Source organism: Canis lupus, chromosome 12 (assembly GCF_011100685.1).
Source record: "Canis lupus familiaris isolate Mischka breed German Shepherd chromosome 12, alternate assembly UU_Cfam_GSD_1.0, whole genome shotgun sequence".
In the NCBI taxonomy this organism is placed as follows: domain Eukaryota; kingdom Metazoa; phylum Chordata; class Mammalia; order Carnivora; family Canidae; genus Canis; species Canis lupus.
Genome location: NC_049233.1, coordinates 63,015,866 through 63,037,173, shown reverse-complemented (window position 1 = coordinate 63,037,173; position 21,308 = coordinate 63,015,866). Strand labels below are relative to the sequence as shown.

Below are 21,308 nucleotides of genomic sequence, written 5' to 3'. Positions count from 1 at the left end.
TGGAAGGGGAGGTGGGCAGGGGGTGGGGGTGAATGGGTGACTGGCACTTAGGGGGGCACTTGATGGGATGAGCACTGGGTGTTATGCTCTATGTTGGCAAATTGAACACCAATAAAAAAATAATAAAATAAAAAATAAAATGAGAAAAAAAAATACAACAACAACAAAAATCAGTCCCCCTTGTAGGAGTGAGAAAGTCAGCATAAGGAGCATGGAGCCACTCCAGATCCTATGCGTGTGTATAGTAGGGTCAGAGTCGTCTCGAAAGACCTGGGCTCTTCCCGCGTCTTCTAGGGTGGGAGCCACAGAGATGGGGCAGGTGCCCAGGGTGCAGGAGCCGCGGCCAGCGGGCGCGCCAGGGACGCCAAGGGCCGGGCCGTCGGGCTCCTGGGGCAGCGTGGGGCCCGACCCCGGGCTCGGCCGTCCAGGCCCACGGCCCTGCCTCTGCCTTCCAGGTACTCGCCGCTGCACAACGTGAGGCTCCCGGAGGCGGACGACACCCAGTACCCGTCCATGCTGCTCCTGACCGCCGACCACGACGACCGCGTGGTCCCGCTGCACTCGCTCAAGTTCATCGCCACCCTTCAGTACGTGGTGGGCCGCAGCCGGAAGCAGAGCAACCCGCTGCTCATCCACGTGGACACCAAGGCCGGCCACGGGGCCGGGAAGCCCACGGCCAAGGTGATAGAGGAGGTCTCCGACATGTTCGCGTTCATAGCGCGCTGCCTGGACATCGACTGGATCCAGTGAGCGGCCCCCGCGGGCCCGGCCCGGCCGCCGCCGGGACCCTCAAGGGCTTTCACACCGGTCACGGTCACGCGGAGAAGCCACCGGGCCTCCCGCCCCGCCCACGGACGCCGGGTCCCTGCGCTCCACACCGCCGGCCCACGGAACCGCCGCGGGAGTTTTATCTTTTTTAGGCTTCTCCTTTTTAGCCAGGCCCTTGGCGTTTCTTTTTTCCACCCTGTGCAGGCACATGTTTTAAAAAAAAAAAAAAAAAAAAATTAAAAATTAAAAAAAAAAAAAAGAATTAAAAAAAATATTAAAAAGGCATGTTTGGATAAATAGCTAAGTGACAGCCAACGCATTGTGACTATTAGGTTGCCGAATCCAGAGTCGTAGTCGGGCCCACCTCACCTAGAGCACTCAGTGAAATCCGCTTCTATACCCATAACCAGTATATCTTTCGATGTGAGAACTGTTCTCCTGAAAAAGACTCCTTTGCAATGATAATAAATGTTATTTAAGAACGGGAGGCTATATTTCTGATTCCTTGGTGTTGAGGGGCCCTCGCCCTGGATCACGCCACTTGCCTACTAGACACCTTTCCGTACCGGGTAGTTTCCTAACAGTGAAGCCCTAGGAAGTGAGTGCGGCCCCCCCAGCTCCCCTCCTTATGGGGATGAAGCTGCCAGAGGCAGCTCACTCTCCCGTATTAACCACTCGGTCAGGTCGGCTGATGACCTGAGCCAGGGCTCCTTTGACTTGGGAGCCTCCTCTTGAAAAATCAGGGGACCAGAAGCTTCAGCTTACGGGCCTGCTTGTCTGTCAACCTGGTTACAAAGTGTCCCCGGACGTCGGAGTACCCAGCATATAAAACTCACCTGAGTTAACGATCCCCATTTGGAGAATTAATACATTTAATCATTGGAGAAATCGATACATTTCTCCAAACTTCTCTTAAAATCAGAAATTTCGGCATTTCCCAAGCCGTTCCCCTCCGCCCTCCCCCAAAGACCGCTTCTCGGAAATAGTCACACTTAGAACAGTTTCGGTCCCTCGTCCCTGCCACCCCGAGTCTTTAGGAGGAGGATACACCATTCCCCAAACTATTGTTCATAAAATTTCAGGGCACTAACCTCTTCTGAAACACTGTGCCTTTGGGCATCAGTTTGGGAAATGCTGACCTGATTGATAATAGGAAAATCTTTTCTTTGTCTCGCTTCGTCAGATGACAGAAATAACCACTTACCTTCATCGTTCCGTGAGTTTGTACTTTTCCAGATAAGCCAAGTGCTGTTTTCCAAATCATACCTGTTGGTGCTCTTCTTGAGAGCTCTACCTCTCAAACCCAGGGCCTGAAATTAGACACACAGTTTTCTATCAAGTGCATCACTACGTATCAAGCATACCTGAAAGGTGGCTACTTGGTTTGGTTTTTCTCCTCTGGAATCCCATGTTCTATTCATTTTAATAAGCACCATATACACTGTAGCTGCCCTTGAACGTATGACACACTCTAGCCTCCCCCTGCCACCCCACCCCAGAGACACCGCACCCCCAGCCCCAGCCCCCAGCGCGTGCAGAACTGACATCACCGCCTCCGCAGAGAGACACTAGCACTGGCTACCTGCCACGTACCTGCTGACCGGAGCATGGCAGGGAAAAAAAAATGCATTCTCCTAAATAAAGCTAGAGGCAGCCTTCTTCTTAGACCAGCTGGGTGGTTTGAGGTACAGACAGCTGAGCTCTTTCCACTCAGTGCGGAGCATTTCTGAGCTTGCCCAGAACTGAGTTCCACTTCACAGTGGAAAGTGAAAACTCCGTGGGTGTGGCCTCAGCTTCAGGAGAAGAACCAAAAAAAAAAAAAAAAAAAAAGAACCTCAGCCCAGGCTCCAGTCTCAACTCCAATTTAGCAAGTGGTAATTAGGAATAAAGGGTATAATACACTCCGAAAAGTGCCTACCGGAGAACTGGCCTCCAACTGCGAGTTCTCTTTCCCAAGCTAATTTTCACATCTAGACTTTAGCAGGACAATTGAGCCCACACACCGAAGGTAGCTTTTTTAAGCCTTCAACACTGGAAGTATATGAAGTTGGCCCCTTCCCAGGTCTCAGCTGCCTTCCCTATTACTTGCCACCTTCCTCTGTCCAGGGCTCTGACCCTCTGCTCTGTCTTACATTGGTCTATGGTGTTTAAGGGAAAAAAAAAAAAAAAAAGCCACACACATTGTACAGGTGGTCTAACTTGCTACACGTGCCATAGAGCATTTGCTACCCGAGTGAAAGAAAGTCACATTTCTGATGTTTGCTATGTACACGTCTAGTGTAAAACTTGGCAATTGCGTTTTCCTATTACTCCCACTAAAACACAGGCAGTTGCACACAAATGGCTGCAAAGGCTACATTTCAGCTGAGAAAGCCTGTCCCCAATCTGTATTTCTCAGACAGTTTTACCAGCCTTGGGGAGTTCCCCAGGACACACCACGCAGCCATTGCCCAGAAAGGTCACAAAGACTCAGAGATGAGTGAAGGGCAGATGGAAAGCTGTGAGGAATCTAAAAAAGCAAAAGTCGGACTAGAATGGGGTGCTCAGGCCAGTGGGCTGAGGGCGGAGGCCAACGAGGAAGGAATATTTGGCCATGTCCTCCATGCAGTCATTCTAGGGGCTGGGGGTACAAAGTAAAAAAGTCCTACCTTCATGCAGCTGACACTCCAGAAAGAGGAGAAATGATTTCACGGAGTGCCCTGTGCATCCAGCCCTAAGCACTCTGCATGGCTACTTGTCCCCAAGCAACCTTACAAACCACGTGCTACTCCCCCACCCCCTGGCGAGAGCCCAAGTTCCTCAGCCAGAAGTGCACTGGGAGGGCGGTGAGCCCGGAGCTGGCCCTGGAGTCTGCACTCTCACGCCCCCCCCACACACACACACACCCCATTTGGTATTGAGAGTAAGCAAGAGGGTTCTCCTTCAAGATAGTGACCTGAGGGATCCCTGGGTGGCGCAGTGGTTTAGCGCCTGCCTTTGGCCCAGGGCGCGATCCTGGAGACCCGGGATCGAATCCCACGTCGGGCTCCCTGCATGGAGCCTGCTTCTCCCTCTGCCTATGTCTCTGCCTCTCTCTCTCTGTCTCTCTCTGTGACTATCATAAATAAAAAAAAAAAAAAAAAAAAAAAAAGGATAGTGACCTGAGAGATCCTGAACTTCTCTCTTCCCACAAATGCACTGAACCTACAGCTACACACAGAACAATATCCTCTGAAAGAAAAACTAGATGAGCAACCCCTACAAACTGGGCAAATGAGATGGCAGGAGAGGCTGAGACACAATCTTCCCTTAAGCACCCGCCACCCCCACAGTCAGGAGGGAACTCGCAACCCCAAGCTTCTCCCTGAGTGAAGGGCCTGGACCCCATATCTGGCATCCCAACTTTTAAGACCTGCATCTAGGAGACAAGCCCCCAAAACACCTAGTTTTGAAAGCCAGTGGGGTTTGTAGCCACGAGACCCACAGGCCATAGCAAGCTGAGAAGCACTTTGGGTTTCCATAGTCTGCTCACATTTTTAATTTGAAAGATAAAATGTCCATGAGAAAATAGACATTTCTAATAGTTTTTTTTTTTTTAAGATCTCTCAGCAACTTTCAAGTGTACAGTATAATGCTAGTTACTATAGTCACCATGCTGTACGTGACACCCCCCTGGAAATCTGTACCTTGTGGCCCCTCACCCATTTCACCCACCCAAGAAACAGTTCTTAAAGGGCTCATGCCCTGGCCACCCGCAGAGCTCAGCGAGGTGGGGGGGGGGGGGCAGCCAACTGAAAAGTGTCTGGTCTTCCTGTGAAAGACACCTGTTTGCTTATCTTAAAGATTTGGCCTGAGGGAGGGGCAGGCTTCTAACTCAATACACATCTGGCATCTAGCACCCTCCTGGAATATTCTAAAGACTGCAGGGGCCAGTGGGAGCCATCTTCATACTCTCCCTCTGCCTCCCCCTGGGTCACTGGTATTTCCTAGAAGGGTACTTATGCACATATCTGGTGTCCTGGTTTTTGCAGCTGCTAAGGGACAACCCTTGATCACCTGGCTCTGGTGGCCAGTGGGACTTACATGTGTGGGTCCCCTAGGACTGCAACAAATGGAGAAGCAGTTCTTCACCAGCTCCCTCCTCTCCAGGGCACAGCACAGAAGCAGCAGTCCTCCATGCACCTCCAGTATTTCTGTGGAAGAGGCCTATTAGCTTATCTTCCTAACTGCGGCCTGAAGGGCAAACTTCTCATTAAAAGCACTTCTGAGGGCCAACTGTCATCCCCTCTGGACACCAGGGAGGCTGGCAGTATCATCATCATGCTCCCTCTGCTCCGACCCAGGTCATCAGAGTTTCCAGCATTTGTGGCCATATCACTTGCTTTGATAGCCTGGCTCTGGTGGCCAGAGGTGCCTGTATTTACAGGGCTTGTGTCTCTGCATTAATGGAACAGTAGCAAACAAAGAAACAAGTTTTGTTTGTTTGTTTTTATTATTCATGAGAGACACAGAGAGAAAGAGAGAGAGAGAGAGAGAGGCAGAGACACAGGCAGAGGGAGAAGCAGGCTCCATGCAGGGAGCCTGATGTGGGACTCGATCCTGGGACCCGGTATCACACCCTAAGCCAAAGGCAGTTGCTCAACCACTGAGCCACCCAGGTGCCCCTAACAAAACAGTTCTTAACTGGCTAATACCCCAAGGCTCAGCACAGAGGGAACACCCAGAAATGCCCATCTCCCAGTCTTCCCCTGAAAGAGATGTGTTTGTATACTTTAAAAACTGCTGTCTTAAGGGTCTGGCTTCCAATCAGCCTGAATCTCGGTGCTGACTGAGATACTCCCCTTTGGGACACCGACAAATCTTGGTAAATCCTCACCTACTGGAAGCCACTAACACTACAGTAGGCTGCGTGGACAATCACAAAGGTTTGGGAGACAGTTAAGAGCTAGGGTAGGTTTAAGCAATAAGGTTCATCTCCTACATGAGGTCATCCCTTCAAGACTGGGAGAGGTGGCCGTTTATATAATACATTAAAACAACAACAACAACAACAGATATTTAAAGAAAAACAAACAAGAATATATTCCAAACAAAATAAGATAAAACCCAGTAAAAGCCCTCAGGCACCTGGAATCAAGTTCCACATTGGGTTCCCCACAGGGAGCCTGCTTCTCCCTCTGCCTCTCTCTCTGTGTCTCTCATGAATAAACAAAATATTTTTTTAAAAAAGTCCTTAATGGAACAGAGATAAGTAATTCACCTGATAAAAAGTTCAAGTTAACAGTCCTAAAGATGCTCACCTTGCTTGGAAGATGAACGGATGAACACAGTGAGAACTTCAACAAAGAAAGAAAAAAAAACTTCAACAAAGACATAGAAAATATAAGAAAGTACCAAAGTCACAGAGGGGAAAAAATACAATATCTAAACTAAAAACTACACTAGATTATCCAATAACAGACTAGATAAAGCAGAAGAAGGAATCAGTGGACTTGAAGACAGGTAGTGGAACTCATCCAGAGTAGCAAAAAAAAAAAAAAAAAAAAAAAGAATGAAAAAATTTTAGGGACCTATGGGACAAGATCAAGCAGACCAACATTCATATTACAGGGGTCTCAGAAGAAGAAGAGAAAAGGGAACAGAAAATTTATTTGAACAAATTATGGCTGAAAGCTTCTCCGACTTGGGGAAGGAAGTTGACAGTTAGATACAGGAAGCCCAGAGAGTTCTAAAAAAGATGGACCCAAAGAGATCCACACCAAGGCACATAATTAAACTGTTAAAGACAGGGTGGCCTGGGTGGCTCAGTGGTTTAGCGCTGCCTTCGGCCCAGGGTGTGATCCTGTAGGCCCCAGGATCGAGTCCCACCGTTGGGCTCCCTGCATGGAGCCTGCTTCTCCCTCTGCCTGTGTCTCTGCCTCTCTCTCTCTCTCTCTCTCATGAATAAATAAATAAAATTAAATAAACTGCTAAAGACAAAGAGAATCTTAAAAAGCAATGAGAGAAAAACAACTTGTTACATACAAGGGACTCTCTTAAAACTGTGAGCATATTCTTCAGCAGAAATTTTGCCAAAAAGGAGGGACATAGTATATTCCAAGTGCTGAAAGGAAGCGTCAACTGTACTCTGACAAAGTTGTCCTTCAGAACTGAAGGAAATATGAAGAATTTCCCAGATAGGCAAAAACTGAAGGACTTCATCAGCACTAGACCAGCCTTACAAGAAATGCAGAAAGGAAAGGAAAAAGGGTGCTAATTAGTAATAGGACTACATACGAACGTATAAATCTCACTGGCAAAGGTAAATATATAATAAAACTCAGAATACTCTAACATAAAGACAGTGAGTTAATTTACAAAGCTAGTATGAAGGTTAAAAGACAAAGGTAGGGGCACCTGGGTGACTCAGTGATTTATTTTCTGCCTTTGGCTCAGGTCATGATCCCAGGGTCCTGGGTTCGAGTCCTGCATTGGGCTCCCGGCATGGAGCCTGCTTCTCCCTCCCTCCTGTGTCTCTGCCTCTCTCTCTATGTCTATCACAAATAAATAAATAAATCTTTTTTAAAAATACTGTTATAAGTTGTCTTATATAAGCCTCATGGTAACCACAAAGCAAAAACATATAGTAGATACAAAAAGAGAAAAGAATCTCAGCATGTCACCACAGAAAATCATCAAGTCACCAACAAAAAGAGCAAGAGAAGAATAAAGGAATTTCAAAACAGCCAGGAAACAATGAACAAAATGGAATAAATACATACCTGTTGATCTACTTTAAATATAAATGAGCTAACTTCTCCAATCAAAAGACACAAAGTGGCTGAATGGATAAAAAAAAATGAGACCCATCAAGGATTCCAGTCCAAGATGTAGGAAGACACTGAACTCACTTTCTCCATGAAACACAACAAATCACACCTAATTATAGAGCAATTCCTCCAAAGAACTGAGGGCCAACTGAATAGCTTCTGCACAACAGAAGATGGGATGGCAAAAGAGAACAGCAAGAGAGATGGAGACATATTAACCAAGGAACCTTCCATCCCTGATGCCGCAAATGGCATCATTGTACCCTGGTGCCAGGGTACAATCCAGGCACACTAACCAGCCTGCCTGTCAGTGAGCCCCTGGCTTCTAGCCCACCCTGGCCTAGCCATCCCACCAAGGTGGCCACAGGGCAATGCATACCTGGAAATCCCTGGTTAGCACTCATTATAGCTCCAAGTTTTGTACCAAGGTGACACAGGTGTAAAGCATCCTGGAATACTCCAGGCCTATATCACTTGGACTTCAGGCAGCATACTAGGGTACCCTCAGTTTAGAGAGCTCTAGTACCTCCTGACTGCCACTGGATTGAAATCCAGCTTCCCCACCAGAGTGTGCCCTGTGTTGAAGCACCCTGGGGACCCACCTGTGCCTACCACAGTTCCAGCCACCCCACCAGGGCACACTCTCTATGCAGAGTGGCCCAGAACACCTCCACCCATGTGAGCCTTGGCTCCAGTCACTTGGCCAGGGCATCCCCTGTGCTGAACACCCCAGGACACCCCAGGACACTCCAGCTTATAAGCACTTCAGCTTCAGCTGTCCTGCTCGGGCACATTTTCTGTGGAGAGCCCATGGACCATATCCGCTCATCCCCACTTTAGCTTCAGCTGTCCTGCCAGGGTGCCCCCTGCATGGAGTACTCCAGGGCCCCGAAGCCTGTACCCTACCTCCAGCTCCAGCCACTCCTCCATGGCATGTTCTGTGCAAAGTCCAGGAAAACCCTGGTTTACACCCACTTCAGCTTCAGCTATCCTGCCAATATGCCCTCTCTGTGCATAGAGCCCTGGAACACTTGATTTGCCACCATTTCAGCTTCAGCTGTCCTGCCAGGGTGCCCTCTTCACAGAGAGTCCAGAAACCTCCTGGCCCACACAATGCCTCAGCTCCAGCCACCCCACAAGGACACCCCCTGCATAAAGTGTCCCTGGACACCCCAGCTTGCACCCACTTCAGGTCCACTGTCCTACCAGGGTACCCTCAGTGTGTAGAGTCCCAGGACACCCCAGCCTGCATCCACTTCAACTTAGACAGCCTGCTAAAGCACCTGCTGCACAGAGCCCCATGACCTCTGGCTTGTGGTCACTTCAGTGTCAACTGTCCTACCAGGGTGCCTACTGCATGGAGAGCCCCAAGACCTCTGGCCCACACCAACCACACCTTCAGCCAGCCATCCAAAGTCACCAAGCACACACAGTCCACATAAGGGATGAGCATATGTAAAACCATGCCTTCATGTTTAGAAGTAGCTGTTCTGCTAATCTATAGAAACAAAAAAGAAAGTCAAGCAAGATGGAGAGACAGAGGAATATGCTCCAAAAGAAAGAACAAGACAAACCCTCAGAAAAAGAATTAAGTGAAATGGAGATAAGCAATATGCCTGATAAAAAATGTAAAGTAATGATTGTAAAGATGCTCCATGGACTGAAGAGAAGAATAGAAGAATTCATGAGACCAGCAGTAACGACACAGAAAATACAAAAAAGAACCAGAGTTGAAGAATACAATAACTGAAATTTAAAAAAAAAATGCTATAGGGAATCAAAAGATTAGCTGATGCAGAAGAACATATCAGTGATCTGGAACATGAGTTAATGAAAAACATGCAAACGGAACAGCAAAAAGAGAAAAAAAATTATAAAAATGAGGACAGGTTAGGTGACCTCTTAGAAATATCGAACAAAGAAACTTTCACATTATAAGGGTCCCAGAAGAAGAGACAAAGAAGGGGCAGAAAACGTATTTGAAGAAATAATAACTGAAAACTTCCCTAAGTTAGGAGAAAAAAAAAAAGACATCCAGGTCAAAAAGTACAGAGTTTCAGACAAGATAAACCCAAAGAAGGCCACACCATGACACATTATCTTTAACCTTTGATATTTTAATTATTAAAGGATAATTCTAAAAGCAGCAAGAGGGGAGCAAAACGTTATATACAGAGGAACCCTATAAAACTATTAGGTGATTTTTCAGCAGAAACTGCAGGCCACAGAAAGTGCCATCATATGTTTAAAGTGCTGAAAGGGAAAAAAACAAGAATACTTTAACCAGCAAGGTTATCACTCAGAACTGAAAGAAAGGTAAAGAATTTCCCAAATAAAAGTTAAAGGAGTTTATTACCACTAAACCAGCCTTAAAAGAAATGTTAAAGAGACTTTAAGTGGAAAAGAAATGGCCATAATTATGAATAAAAAGACATAAAATATGATAACATAAATATAAAATGTGGAGGGAGTAAAAGGATTTTTTAAAGAATTTGTTTGAGGGATCCCTGGGTGGCGCAGCGGTTTGGCGCCTGCCTTTGGCCCAGGGCGCGATCCTGGATACCTGGGATCGAATCCCACGTCGGGCTCCCGGTGCATGGAGCCTGCTTCTCCCTCTGCCTGTGTCTCTGCCTCTCTCTCTCTCTCTCTGTGTGACTATCATAAATAAATAAAAATTTAAAAAAAAAGAATTTGTTTGAATTTAAATGATAATCAACTTAATACAGACTGCTATATAGTTGGGATGGTATATGAACCTCATGGTGATCTAAAACCCAAAACCTACAATAGATACACAAAAATTAAAAAGCCAAACATAGCACTGCAGAAACTCATCAATTACAAAGAAAGAGAGCAAGGGAAGAAGGGAACAGAGGAGAACAACAAAATCAACCAGAAAACAATGAACAAAATGGCAGTAAGTACATACCTATCAATAATTGCTTTAAATGCATAGTCTAAATGCTTCAATCAAAAGACATAGGGTGGTGGAATAGGTAAAAAACAAAAACCAACCATCTATATGCTGCCTACAAGAGACACCTCAGACCTTAAGATACATAGAGACTGAAAGTAAAAGAATGGAAAAACATTTACCATGTAAATGGAAGTGGGAAAAAAAAAAAAAACTGGGGTAGCAATACTTATACCAGACAAAACAGACTTTAGGGTAAAGACTGTAACAAAAAAAACAAAAAAGGGGCATTATATAATGACAAAAGGATCAATCCAACAAGAGAATATAATAATTGTAATACCTATGTACCCAACACTGGAGCACCTAAATAAATACTAACAGACATAAAGAGAGAAATTTATGATACTATAATAATAGTAGGGGACACCCCATTTACATCAATGGATAGATCATCCAGGCAAAAAAAATCAATAAGAAAACAGTGTCTTTGAATGACACATTAGACCAGATGGACCTAACAGCTATATACAGAACATTCCATCCAAAAACAATAGACTACACATTCTTTTCAAGTACACACGGAACATTCTCCAGGATTGAGCAGGCCACAAAACAAGTCTCAATACATTTAAGAAAACTGAAATCATACTGTGCATCTTTCCCAACCACAATGAAACTAGAAATCAATCACAAGAAAAAAAAAAAAAACCTGAAAAACCACAAAAAATTATATGAAACAGCCAAAGGGGCCATGAAGAAATCAAAGAAGAAATTTAAAAAATACATGGAGACAAAGGAAAATGTAAACGCAACAGTCCAAAATCTCTGGGACAAGGGCGCCTGGATGGTTCAGTTGGTTAAGCATCTGCCTTCAGGTCAGGTCTTGATTCCAGGGTCCTGGGATCAAGCCCCCACCCCCAAGGTCTGGCTCTCTGCTCAGTGGGGAATCTACTCTTCCCTCTGCCCTTCCCCCTGTTCATTCTCTTTTTCTCTCCCTCTCTCTCTTTCAAATAAATAAAATCTTAAAAAAAAAAATCTCTTGGACAGAATGAAAGCAGTTCTTTTTTTAGGGAAAGAAAGAGACAGGACAGCAGTAGAGGGGCAGGGCAGATGGAGAAGCAGGCTCCCTGCTCAGCCCCAACATGGGGCTTGATCCTGGGACTCTGGGATCATAACCTGGGCTAAAGGCAGGTGCTTAACCAACTGAGCCACCTAGGTGCCCTCTAAAAGCAGTTGTAAGAGAAAAATATATAGTGATACAAGCCTACCTCAAGATACAAGTAAAAGCTCTAATTAAAAAATCTAACCTTACACCTAAAGGAACTAGAAAAAGAACAAGCACAGCCCAACAAGGAAATGATAAATTTGGAAAAGTAAATGAAATAAAGATTTTTTAAAAATAGGAACAAAAAATGAAAGAGCTGATCCTTTGGAAAGATAAAATTAATAAACCCTTATCCAGAATCATGAAGAAATAAAACAGAAAGGACCCACAAAATAAAGTCAGAAATGAAAGAGAATTAACAGTGGACACCACAGAAATACAAAGGATTATAAGAAAATACTATGAAAAATTATACGCCAATGAATTGGACAACCTAGAATAGATATATTTCTAGAACTACAATCTTCCAAAACTTTATCAAGAGGAAACAGTATCTGAACAGACTGATTACTAGCAACAAAATTGAATCGGTAATCAAAAACTACCCCAAAATATGGGATGCCTGAGTGGCTTAGTGGTTGAGCGTCTGCCTTTGGCTCAGGGTGTGATCCTGGAGTCCCGGGATCAAGTCCCACGTCGGGCTCCCTGCGTGGAGCCTGCTTCTCCCTCTGCCTGTGTCTCTGCCTCTCTGTGTGTGTGTTTCTCATGAATAAATAAATAAAATATTTAAAAAAAAACACCTACCCAAAAATAAAAGTCCAGGATCACATGGATTCAAAGGTGAATTCTACCAAACATTTAAAGAAGATTTAATAACTGTTCTCCTCAAACTATTCCAAAAAAGAGAGGAAGGAAAGCTTCCAAATACATTCTATGAGGCCAGCATTACCTTGATACCAAAACAAGGGCCACACACACACACACACACACACACACACATTACAGGCCAATATCCTTGATGAATATAGAAGCAAAATCCTCAACAAAATATTAGCACACCACATTCAAAAATACACTAAAAGGATCATTCACCATGATCAAATAATATCACTATTTGTAAATCAATTAACAGGCTATATCACATCAATAAAAGTGAAGGGTAAAAGTCATATGATCATTTCAAAAGATGCAGAAAAATTATATGACAAAATTCAACATCTGTTCATGATCAAAACTCTCAACAAAGTAGGTTTAGAGGTAATACACTTCAACAAAATAAGGGCCTTGTATGAAAACCCACAGTTAATATAATATTCAATGGTGAAAAAACTGCCAGATTTTCCACTAAGATCAGGAACAAGAGAAGGATATCCACTTTCACACTTTTATTCAACATATAGTTCTGGCAGTCCTAGCCACAAAAGAAAACAAAAAAATAAAGGGCATCCAAATTGGTACGGAATAAATCAAACTGTCACCATTTGTAGATGACATGATATTATACATAGAAAACTTGAAAGACACCACCTAAAATCTATTAGAAGTAATAAATGAATTCAGTAAAGTTGTGGGATACAAAATTAATACCTAAAAAATCAGTAGTGTCCCTATATGCCAATAGTGTAAAAGAAAAAAATGAATGAAACAATTACAATTCCACTAAAATGACTAAAAACCTAGAAATAAACTTAACCAAGGAGGTTAAAGAAATATACTTTGAGGGGATCCCTGGGTGGCGCAGCGGTTTAGCGCCTGCCTTTGGCCCAGGGCACAATCCTGGAGACCCGGGATCGAATCCCACGTCAGGCTCCCGGTGCATGGAGCCTGCTTCTTCCTCTGCCTGTGTCTCTGCCGGTCTCTCTCACTGTGTGCCTATCATAAATAAATTTTAAAAAATTAAAAAAAAAAAGAAATATACTTTGAAAACCACAAAACACTGATGAAAGAAATCAAAGATAACAAAAATAGAAAAGATACACCATATTCATGGTTTAGAATAAATATTCCATACTCCCCTAACCGACTAGAGATTCAGTGCAATCCCTATCAAAATTCCAATGGCATTCTTCACAGAATTAGAACAAATAATGCAAAAATTTGTATAAGAACAGAAATGACCCTGAATAGCCAAAGCAATCTTGAGAAATAAGAGCTGGAGGTATCACAATCCCAGATTTCAAGACATACTACAAAGATATAGTAATCAAAACAGTATGGTACTGGCACAAAAACCGACACACATAGACCAATGGAACAGAACAGACAGTCCAGCAGTAGATGCAAGCTTTATATGGTCAATCTATGACAAAAGAGGCAAAAATATACAATGGGGAAAAGACAGTCTCTTCAACAAATTGCGCTGGGGAAAACTGGACACCTACCTGCAAAAGAATGAAACTGGACCACTTTCTCACACCATACACAAAAATAAACTCAAAATATCCTAAAGACCTAAATGTGAGACCTCAAACTATAAAAATCCTAGAGGAGAACACAGGCAGTAATGTCACTGATGCTAGCCTATTATAAACATATTTCTAGATGTCTTTAGCAAGGGAAATAAAAAACAAAACCAAAAAATAAAGGGACTACATCAAAATAAGTTTTTGCACAGTGAAGGAAACCATCAATAGAACAAAAAGGCAACCTAACAAATGGCAGAAGACATCTGCAGATGACATATCCACTAAGGGGTTAATATCCAAAACATATGAAGAACTTCTACAACTTAGCACCATAAAACCCCAAATAATCTGATTTTAAAATGGGCAGAGGACCTGAATAGACATTTTTCCAAAGAAGACATACAGATGGCTAACAGACACACGAAAAGATGCTCAACATCAATCATCAGCAGGGAAATGCAAATCAAAACTGCAATGAAACATCACTTTACACCTGTCAGTATGGCTAAAATCTGAAAGACAAGAAATAACAAGTGTTAGTGAGGATGTGAAGAAAAAGGAACTCTCATGCACTGTTGGTAGAAAAGGAAATTAGTGCATTTGCTGTGGAAAACAGTATGAGATTTCCTTAAAAAACTAAAAATATAAATACCATATGACCCAATAATTTCTCTACTGGTTTTTTACCCAAAGAAAATGAAAATGCCAATTCAAAAAGATATATGCACCCCTATGTTTAGTGCAGCATTATTTACAGTAACCAAGATATGAAAGCAACCTAAGTGTCCATCACTAGATGAATGGATAGGGAATATTACACAGTCATAAGAAAGGACAAGGTCTTACCATTTTACATAACACAGGTGGAACTAGATGGTCTTATACTAAGTGAAATAAGTCAGAATGGGAAAAGCAAATACTGTATAATGTCACTCACATGTAGAATCTGCAAAATAAGTGAATAAACAAACAGAAATCAGAATCAGACCTATATAGAGAACAAACTGGTGGTTACCACAGGAAAATCAGATAGGAGGATAGGCAAGATAAGTGGAGATGAGTGGGAGATACAGGCTTCTAGTTATGGTACCATAAGTCATGAGAATAAAAGGCATAGAATAGGGAATATAATCAATGATAGGGTAATAGTGTTGTACGGTGACAGATGGTAGTTACACTCATGATGAGCATCACACAATATATAGAGAAATTGAATCACTGTTTTGTACACCTGCAACTAATGTAACATTGTGTGCCAACTATATGCAAATTAAAAAATTTTTAAAGCAAACAAGACCCATCTATCTGCTGCTTACAAGAGACGCACTTCAGATAGAAGAGCACATATAGACTGAATGTGAAGGAATGGGTGTCATTCCCATGCAAATGAAACCAAATTAAATCTAGGGTGGTTATACTTATATCAGACAAAACAGACTTTAAGACAAAGACAGTAATGATACAAAGAAGTTCATTACATAATGATCAAGGTGTCAATATAACATGAGGTTATAACATTTATAAATATTTAGTACCCAGGGTGCCTGGGTGGCTCAGTCAGTTAAATGGCCAACTCTTGGTTTTGACTGAGGTCATGATCTCAGGATTGTGAGACTGAACCCCACGTAGGGCTCTGCACTCGGCAGGGAGTTTGCTTGAGATTCTCTCCCTCTGCTCCCCACTCCTTTAAAATAAACAGGTAAAATCTTTAAAAAAAAATTTACGCACCCAAACAGGAATACCTAAATATATAACACAAAGATTCACAGACTTTGAGAAATAAAGGGAGAAATAGACAGCAATACAATAGTAGAAGATCTTAATACCTTACTTTCATCAATGTATAGATCATTCAGACAGAAAATAAGGAAACCCTGACTTACATTAGACCAGATGGAGTGGACATATACCATGTCAATATTCCATCCAAAAGCAGAACACACATTCTCCTCAAAAAAAAAAAAAATATATATATATATATAAAACATTCTCAAAAACAGACCATGGTAGGCCACAAAACAAGTCTCCAATTTAAGAAGGCTGAAGTCATATCAAGCATCTTTTCCAATCACAGTGTACAAAACTAGAAATCAATTACAAGGAAAGAACTAAAAAACTCACAAATATGTGAAGATTAAACAACTTGCCACTGAGCCATCAAGAGTCAAAGAAGAAATAAAAAGACATATTATGCGCCCCCATGGCCTCATCCCACTAGATTCAACAGCTGCATACAATCCCCACAGAAGATAATCCTTGAACACCTGGCTCTTGTGACTGGGGGGCTTGTGTTTCTGAGCCCCACGTAGCTAAAACAACTGGAGAGGCAGTTCTGGGTAGGTTACCACCGCCAGGGCACTGCACAGACAGCTGACTGAAACACACCTCCAATCCTCCTGGGACTACTCCTTCAAGAGTTGGAGAGAGGGAAGCCCTGGTGGCTCAGTGGTTTAACACTGCCTTCAGCCCAAGGCCTGATCCTGGAGACCTGGGATCGAGTCCCATGTCGGGCTCCCTGCATGGAGCCTGCTTCTCTCTCTGCCTGTGTCTCTGCCTCTCTATGTCTCTCATGAATAAGTAAAATCTTAAAAAAAAAAAAAAAGAGTTGGAGAGAGAACTCTTTCACCTCATACTAGAAACAAGCACAGAGTCCAGCAAAATGAGGAAGAAATATGTTCCAAAGGAAAAAACAAACAAACAAGATAAAATCCCAGAATAAAACCTTATCTAAACAGTCATAAGTAATTTACCTGATGAGGAGTTCAAAGTAATGGTCACAAGGATGCTCGCCAATCTTGACAGAAGAATACATGAACACAGAGAGAACTTCAACAAAGTGATAGAAAATATTAGAAAGCACCAAACAGAAGTCATAAAGCTGAAGAATACAGTAACTGAAAAACACACTAGAGGTGTTCAATAGCAGACTAGATAAAGCAGAAGAAAGAGTCAGTGACCTGGAAGACAGGGCAGTGGAACTCACACAAACATATGGGCAAAATGAAAAAAAGAATTTTAAATGTGAGCATAATTTGAGGGACCTAGAATAATATCAAGTGATGAGGGATAGCAAGCCTGTAAATGGACTAGCAATTTTGGTTGGAGTGACCTTAAGAACAAAATAACCTCTGAGTGATTAAAATATAAACTCACTAGTCAAAATATTACATCGCTTATTGATGGAACATATTGATCAACAGAACAAGTTACCCTCAGATAACAGAACAAGTTACCTCGGATATTCTAGAGTTCATTCATATCAACAATAGGGTTTCTGACCTCAGTGTTGTATCAGGACATCCCAAGGTGCAACCACTATTTAGAGTTCATTTGTTCAATGATTAAAATCCTACAAGAACTGAGTTCAGACCATAATAATATAGGTCAGTTTCTTTCTATTATAAATTTCTCCCAATACAAAACGACAAGAGAAATGAAGCCTACTTCATTAGTGGGAGACATCTTCAAACTAATAGATTATTTATAGTCTTAGTTAGTTTATGTCTACCCTGCCCAAGAACAGGGTTTATAAGGGTTGCAGAGCCCAGTAATTGTGTAAAACTTAAGCCTAGTGGTTCAATTCCTCGTCCTAACAAAATATTTATAATCCACATTATCTCATTGGTTATCCCCACCCCACTTGCTGTAGCATTCCTCACACTGATGAAAAGTGCTAGGATATATACAAATTTGCAAAGGACCAAACATTGTTGGACCTCATGGTCTGTTCCAACCTGTTGCTGATGCTCTAAAACTATTCATTAAAGAACCAATGAAATGCTAACATCATCAATATCCATATCCATTACTGAACCAATCTTAGCCCTCACCATAGCCCCTACAACATAAATTCCCCTGCTTCTACCCAGCCACTAATCAATATAAACCTAGGAGGACTATACATGCTAGCTATATCAAGCTCAGTATATACTTCATCCTTTGATCTGGATGGGCCTCAAATTCAAATATGCATTAATTGGAGCTAAGGAGTAGCACAGAGAATTTCATGTGAAGTGACTCTAGCAATTATCTTAATATTAGTGCTACTAATGAATGGATTGCTTACACTATCAACATTAATCAGGAATACGTAGGATTAATTTTTCCAACACGACCACTAGCCATGGTCATGATTCATTTCGGCCCCAGCAGAAACCAACTGAGCTCCATTCGACCTAACAGAAGGAGAAAGAGAACCTAGTCACTGCCTCTAACACTGAACACTGAATACAAACCACTTGCCCTATTTTTACGAGCAGAATAGGCCAAAATCCTCCTAATAAACATTTTTGCAACAATCATATCCCTAGCCCCTACATGCCAGAACTATATACAGTTAATTTCATTGTTAAAACCCTCCTACTGAGCATACCTTTCCATGAATCCAGGCCTCTTACCCACAATTCCAATACAACTAACTAATGGAACTCTTGTGAAAAACTTTATTTCACTACATTAACCCTTTCTATGTGACACATATCCTTGCTTATCATTATATCAGGTATTATACTACAATCCTAAAAATACATCTGACAAAGAGTTACTGTGATAGAGTAAATAAGAGGTTTAAATCTTATTATATTACCTTAATAGAAATAATTTTATTTCTATTATTCCTAGAATTATAGGAATCAAACCTACTCCTAGTAATTACAAATTAATTAAAGCATATTCTTTAATAAAGTCAGCTAAAGAAGCTATTGGGCCCACCCAACCTCCAAATATTGGTTAACATCCTTCCCATGCTAATAAATCTTCTCACCTTTACCATTATTATAACAACTGTTATCTCAGAAACTATAATTGTGATAACAACCTCTCATGGACTGACTAAACTGGCTTCAAAATAAATAAGTTTATTTTAAATAAAAGAATTTAACCCTGGAGCCATAGAAGCATCTACTAAATATTTCCTAACACAACCAACCACATCAATACTTCTTATAACAGCTATTATTAACTTAATATACTTTGGGCAAAGAACAATTACAAAAATAATCAACAGCATCTGTTTACCATTGTGACAATAGCTCTCGTTATAAAACCTCTTTCCACTTCTGAGCATCTGCAGTAACACAAGGAATTCTATTCTCTTCAGGCCTAATTGTACTAACATGACAAAAACTTGCACCAATCTCATACCAAATCTCATCATCCATTAATCCAAATTTAATTCTAACCATAGCTATTACATCAATTCTAATTGGAAGATGAGATGGACTTAACCATACACATATATGAAAAATCATAGCCTATTCATTAATTGCTCATGCAAGATGAATAACACCTATCACAATTTATATCCTAAGTATAATATCCTAAGTATAATATATAATAATCTAAGTAAATAGATTAATAGATCTATTAATCTACATCATGATACTCACCACATTCATATTATTATATATAATTCATCCTCCACAACACTATCACTCTCATACATATGAAACAAAATATCCTTAATCACTACATTAATCTTAACCACCATACTATCAATAGGCCTTCCTCCTCTCTCGGGATTCCTGCCCAAATGGATAATCATCAAGCAACTGACAAAAAATGATCTTATTATATCAACATTGATAGACATTATATAGCACTACTCAATCTGTACTTCTACATGCAATTAACTTCACATCACTAATTATATTTCCATCAAGAAGCAACATAAAAATAAAAAGGACAATGTGAAAGTACACAATGATTAACTCTTTTAACACTACTAATTATAACATCAACAATAATCCTCCCACTAACACCAATACTATCAATCTTGGAGTAGGAATTTAGGTTAGAAAAGACCAAAAGCCTTCAAAGCCCTAAGCAAGTGTATCCACTTAATGCCTAAAAAGTACAAGGATTGCAAGACTTTATCCTACATCAACTGAACACAAATCAAATTCTTTAAGTAAGCTAAAACCTTACTAGACTGATAGGTTTCCACCCCATGAAATTTTAGCTAATGGTTAAATTCCCTAATCGACTTCAATGGCTTCAATTTACTTCTCCCACCATCTAGGGGAACAAAAAAGCAGAAGAAGCCCCAGCAGAGTTGAAGCTGCTTCTTTGAATCTGTAATTCAGTATGATATTCACCACAGGGTTTGGCAAAAAGAGGACTCAACCTCTGTCTTTAGGTTTAGAGGTTAATGCTTACTCAGCCATTTTACTTATATTCATAAACTGATTATTCTTAACAAACTATAAAGATACTAGCACTCTATACCTACTATTTGGTGCATAAACTAGAATAGTAGAAACTTCCTGAAGCCTTTTTTTTTTTTTTTTAAGATTATTTATTCGCGAGAGCGAGAGAGTGCAGGGGAAGGAGCAGAGGGAGAGGGACAAGCATACTCTATGCTGAGTGCATAGCCCAATACAGGGCTCAATCCTAGGACCCCGAGATCATGACCTGAGCTGAAACCAAGAGTCGGACCAACACAGCCACCCAGGTGCCCCTGCCTGAAGCCTTTTAATCCATGTGGAACTTGGCCAACTTGGAATTTTACTGGGAGACCACCTAATTTATAATTGCCCATGCATCCATGATAATTTTTTTTATAGTATTACCTATTATACTTGGAGAGTTTGGAAACTGTTTAGTCCCCTTAATAATCAGAGCACCTGATATAGCATTCCCCCAAATAAATAACGTGAGCTTCTAATACCACCATCATTTCTGCTCTTACATCATTAATAGTTGGAGCAGGTGCAGGAACCAATTGAACAGTATACACACCCCCAGCCAGCAACCTAGCTCACTAGGAGCCTCAGTCAATTTAACTATCTTCTCTACCTATGTGTATCCTCGATTTTAGTGGCTATCAATCATATTACCACAATCATTCATATGAAACCACCAGTGGTATCTCAATACTAAGCCCCTTTATTCATTGGATCCCAGCCATCCTGCTACTGAGATCACATCCAGTCTTAGCAGCCAGAATTACCATATTACTAACAGACCATACCTGAAACACCATATTCTTTGATCATATAGGAGGAGGCAACCCAATTTGATACCAATGCCTATTTTGATTTTGATTCTCCAGATGTCCCAAAGTTTATATTCTTATCTTTCTTAGATTTGGAATAATTTCATGTATTATTATGTATTATTCAGGAAAAAAAACCTTTTGGATATATAAGAATAGTCTGAGCCACAATAGCTTTTGGATTACTAGGTTTTATTGTATGATCTCATCATATATTAACAGTAGGCACAGATGTTGACACATAAGCATATTTTACATCAGCTACTAGAATTGTTGCCAACTGTATAGTAGTAAAAGTATTTAGCTAACTAGCAACCCTTCATGGAGGCAA

The 21,308-nt window shown here is 41.6% G+C and overlaps 2 protein-coding genes across 7 annotated transcripts in view; one reads left to right on the top strand and one right to left on the bottom strand.

The window, feature by feature from the left end:
- The window catches only part of PREP (prolyl endopeptidase), a 118,009-nt gene extending 116,754 nt beyond the window's left edge, over positions 1-1,255 (top strand). The window contains exon 15 of the mRNA XM_038554825.1: positions 456-1,255. Coding sequence (XP_038410753.1) covers positions 456-750 — 295 coding nt within the window. The 3' untranslated portion in view covers positions 751-1,255. The remainder of the gene's footprint in view (positions 1-455) is intronic.
- Positions 1-21,308, bottom strand: part of LOC111098147 — a 105,293-nt gene that overhangs the window by 9,967 nt on the left and 74,018 nt on the right. For 2 of the 6 annotated variants that reach the window (XR_005368077.1, XM_038554837.1), the window contains exon 5: positions 1,973-2,078. Coding sequence is in view for 1 of the 6 variants with exons in the window: in XM_038554837.1 (XP_038410765.1) it covers positions 1,973-2,078 (106 nt within the window). In the remaining 5 variants the exon portion in view is untranslated. Of the gene's footprint in view, positions 1-927; positions 965-1,972; positions 2,079-2,361; positions 2,562-3,416; positions 3,537-4,830; positions 4,941-6,047; positions 6,518-21,308 lie in introns of those variants that run through there. The other 4 variants (XR_005368080.1, XR_005368079.1, XR_005368078.1 and 1 more) reach the window with 4 other exon arrangements.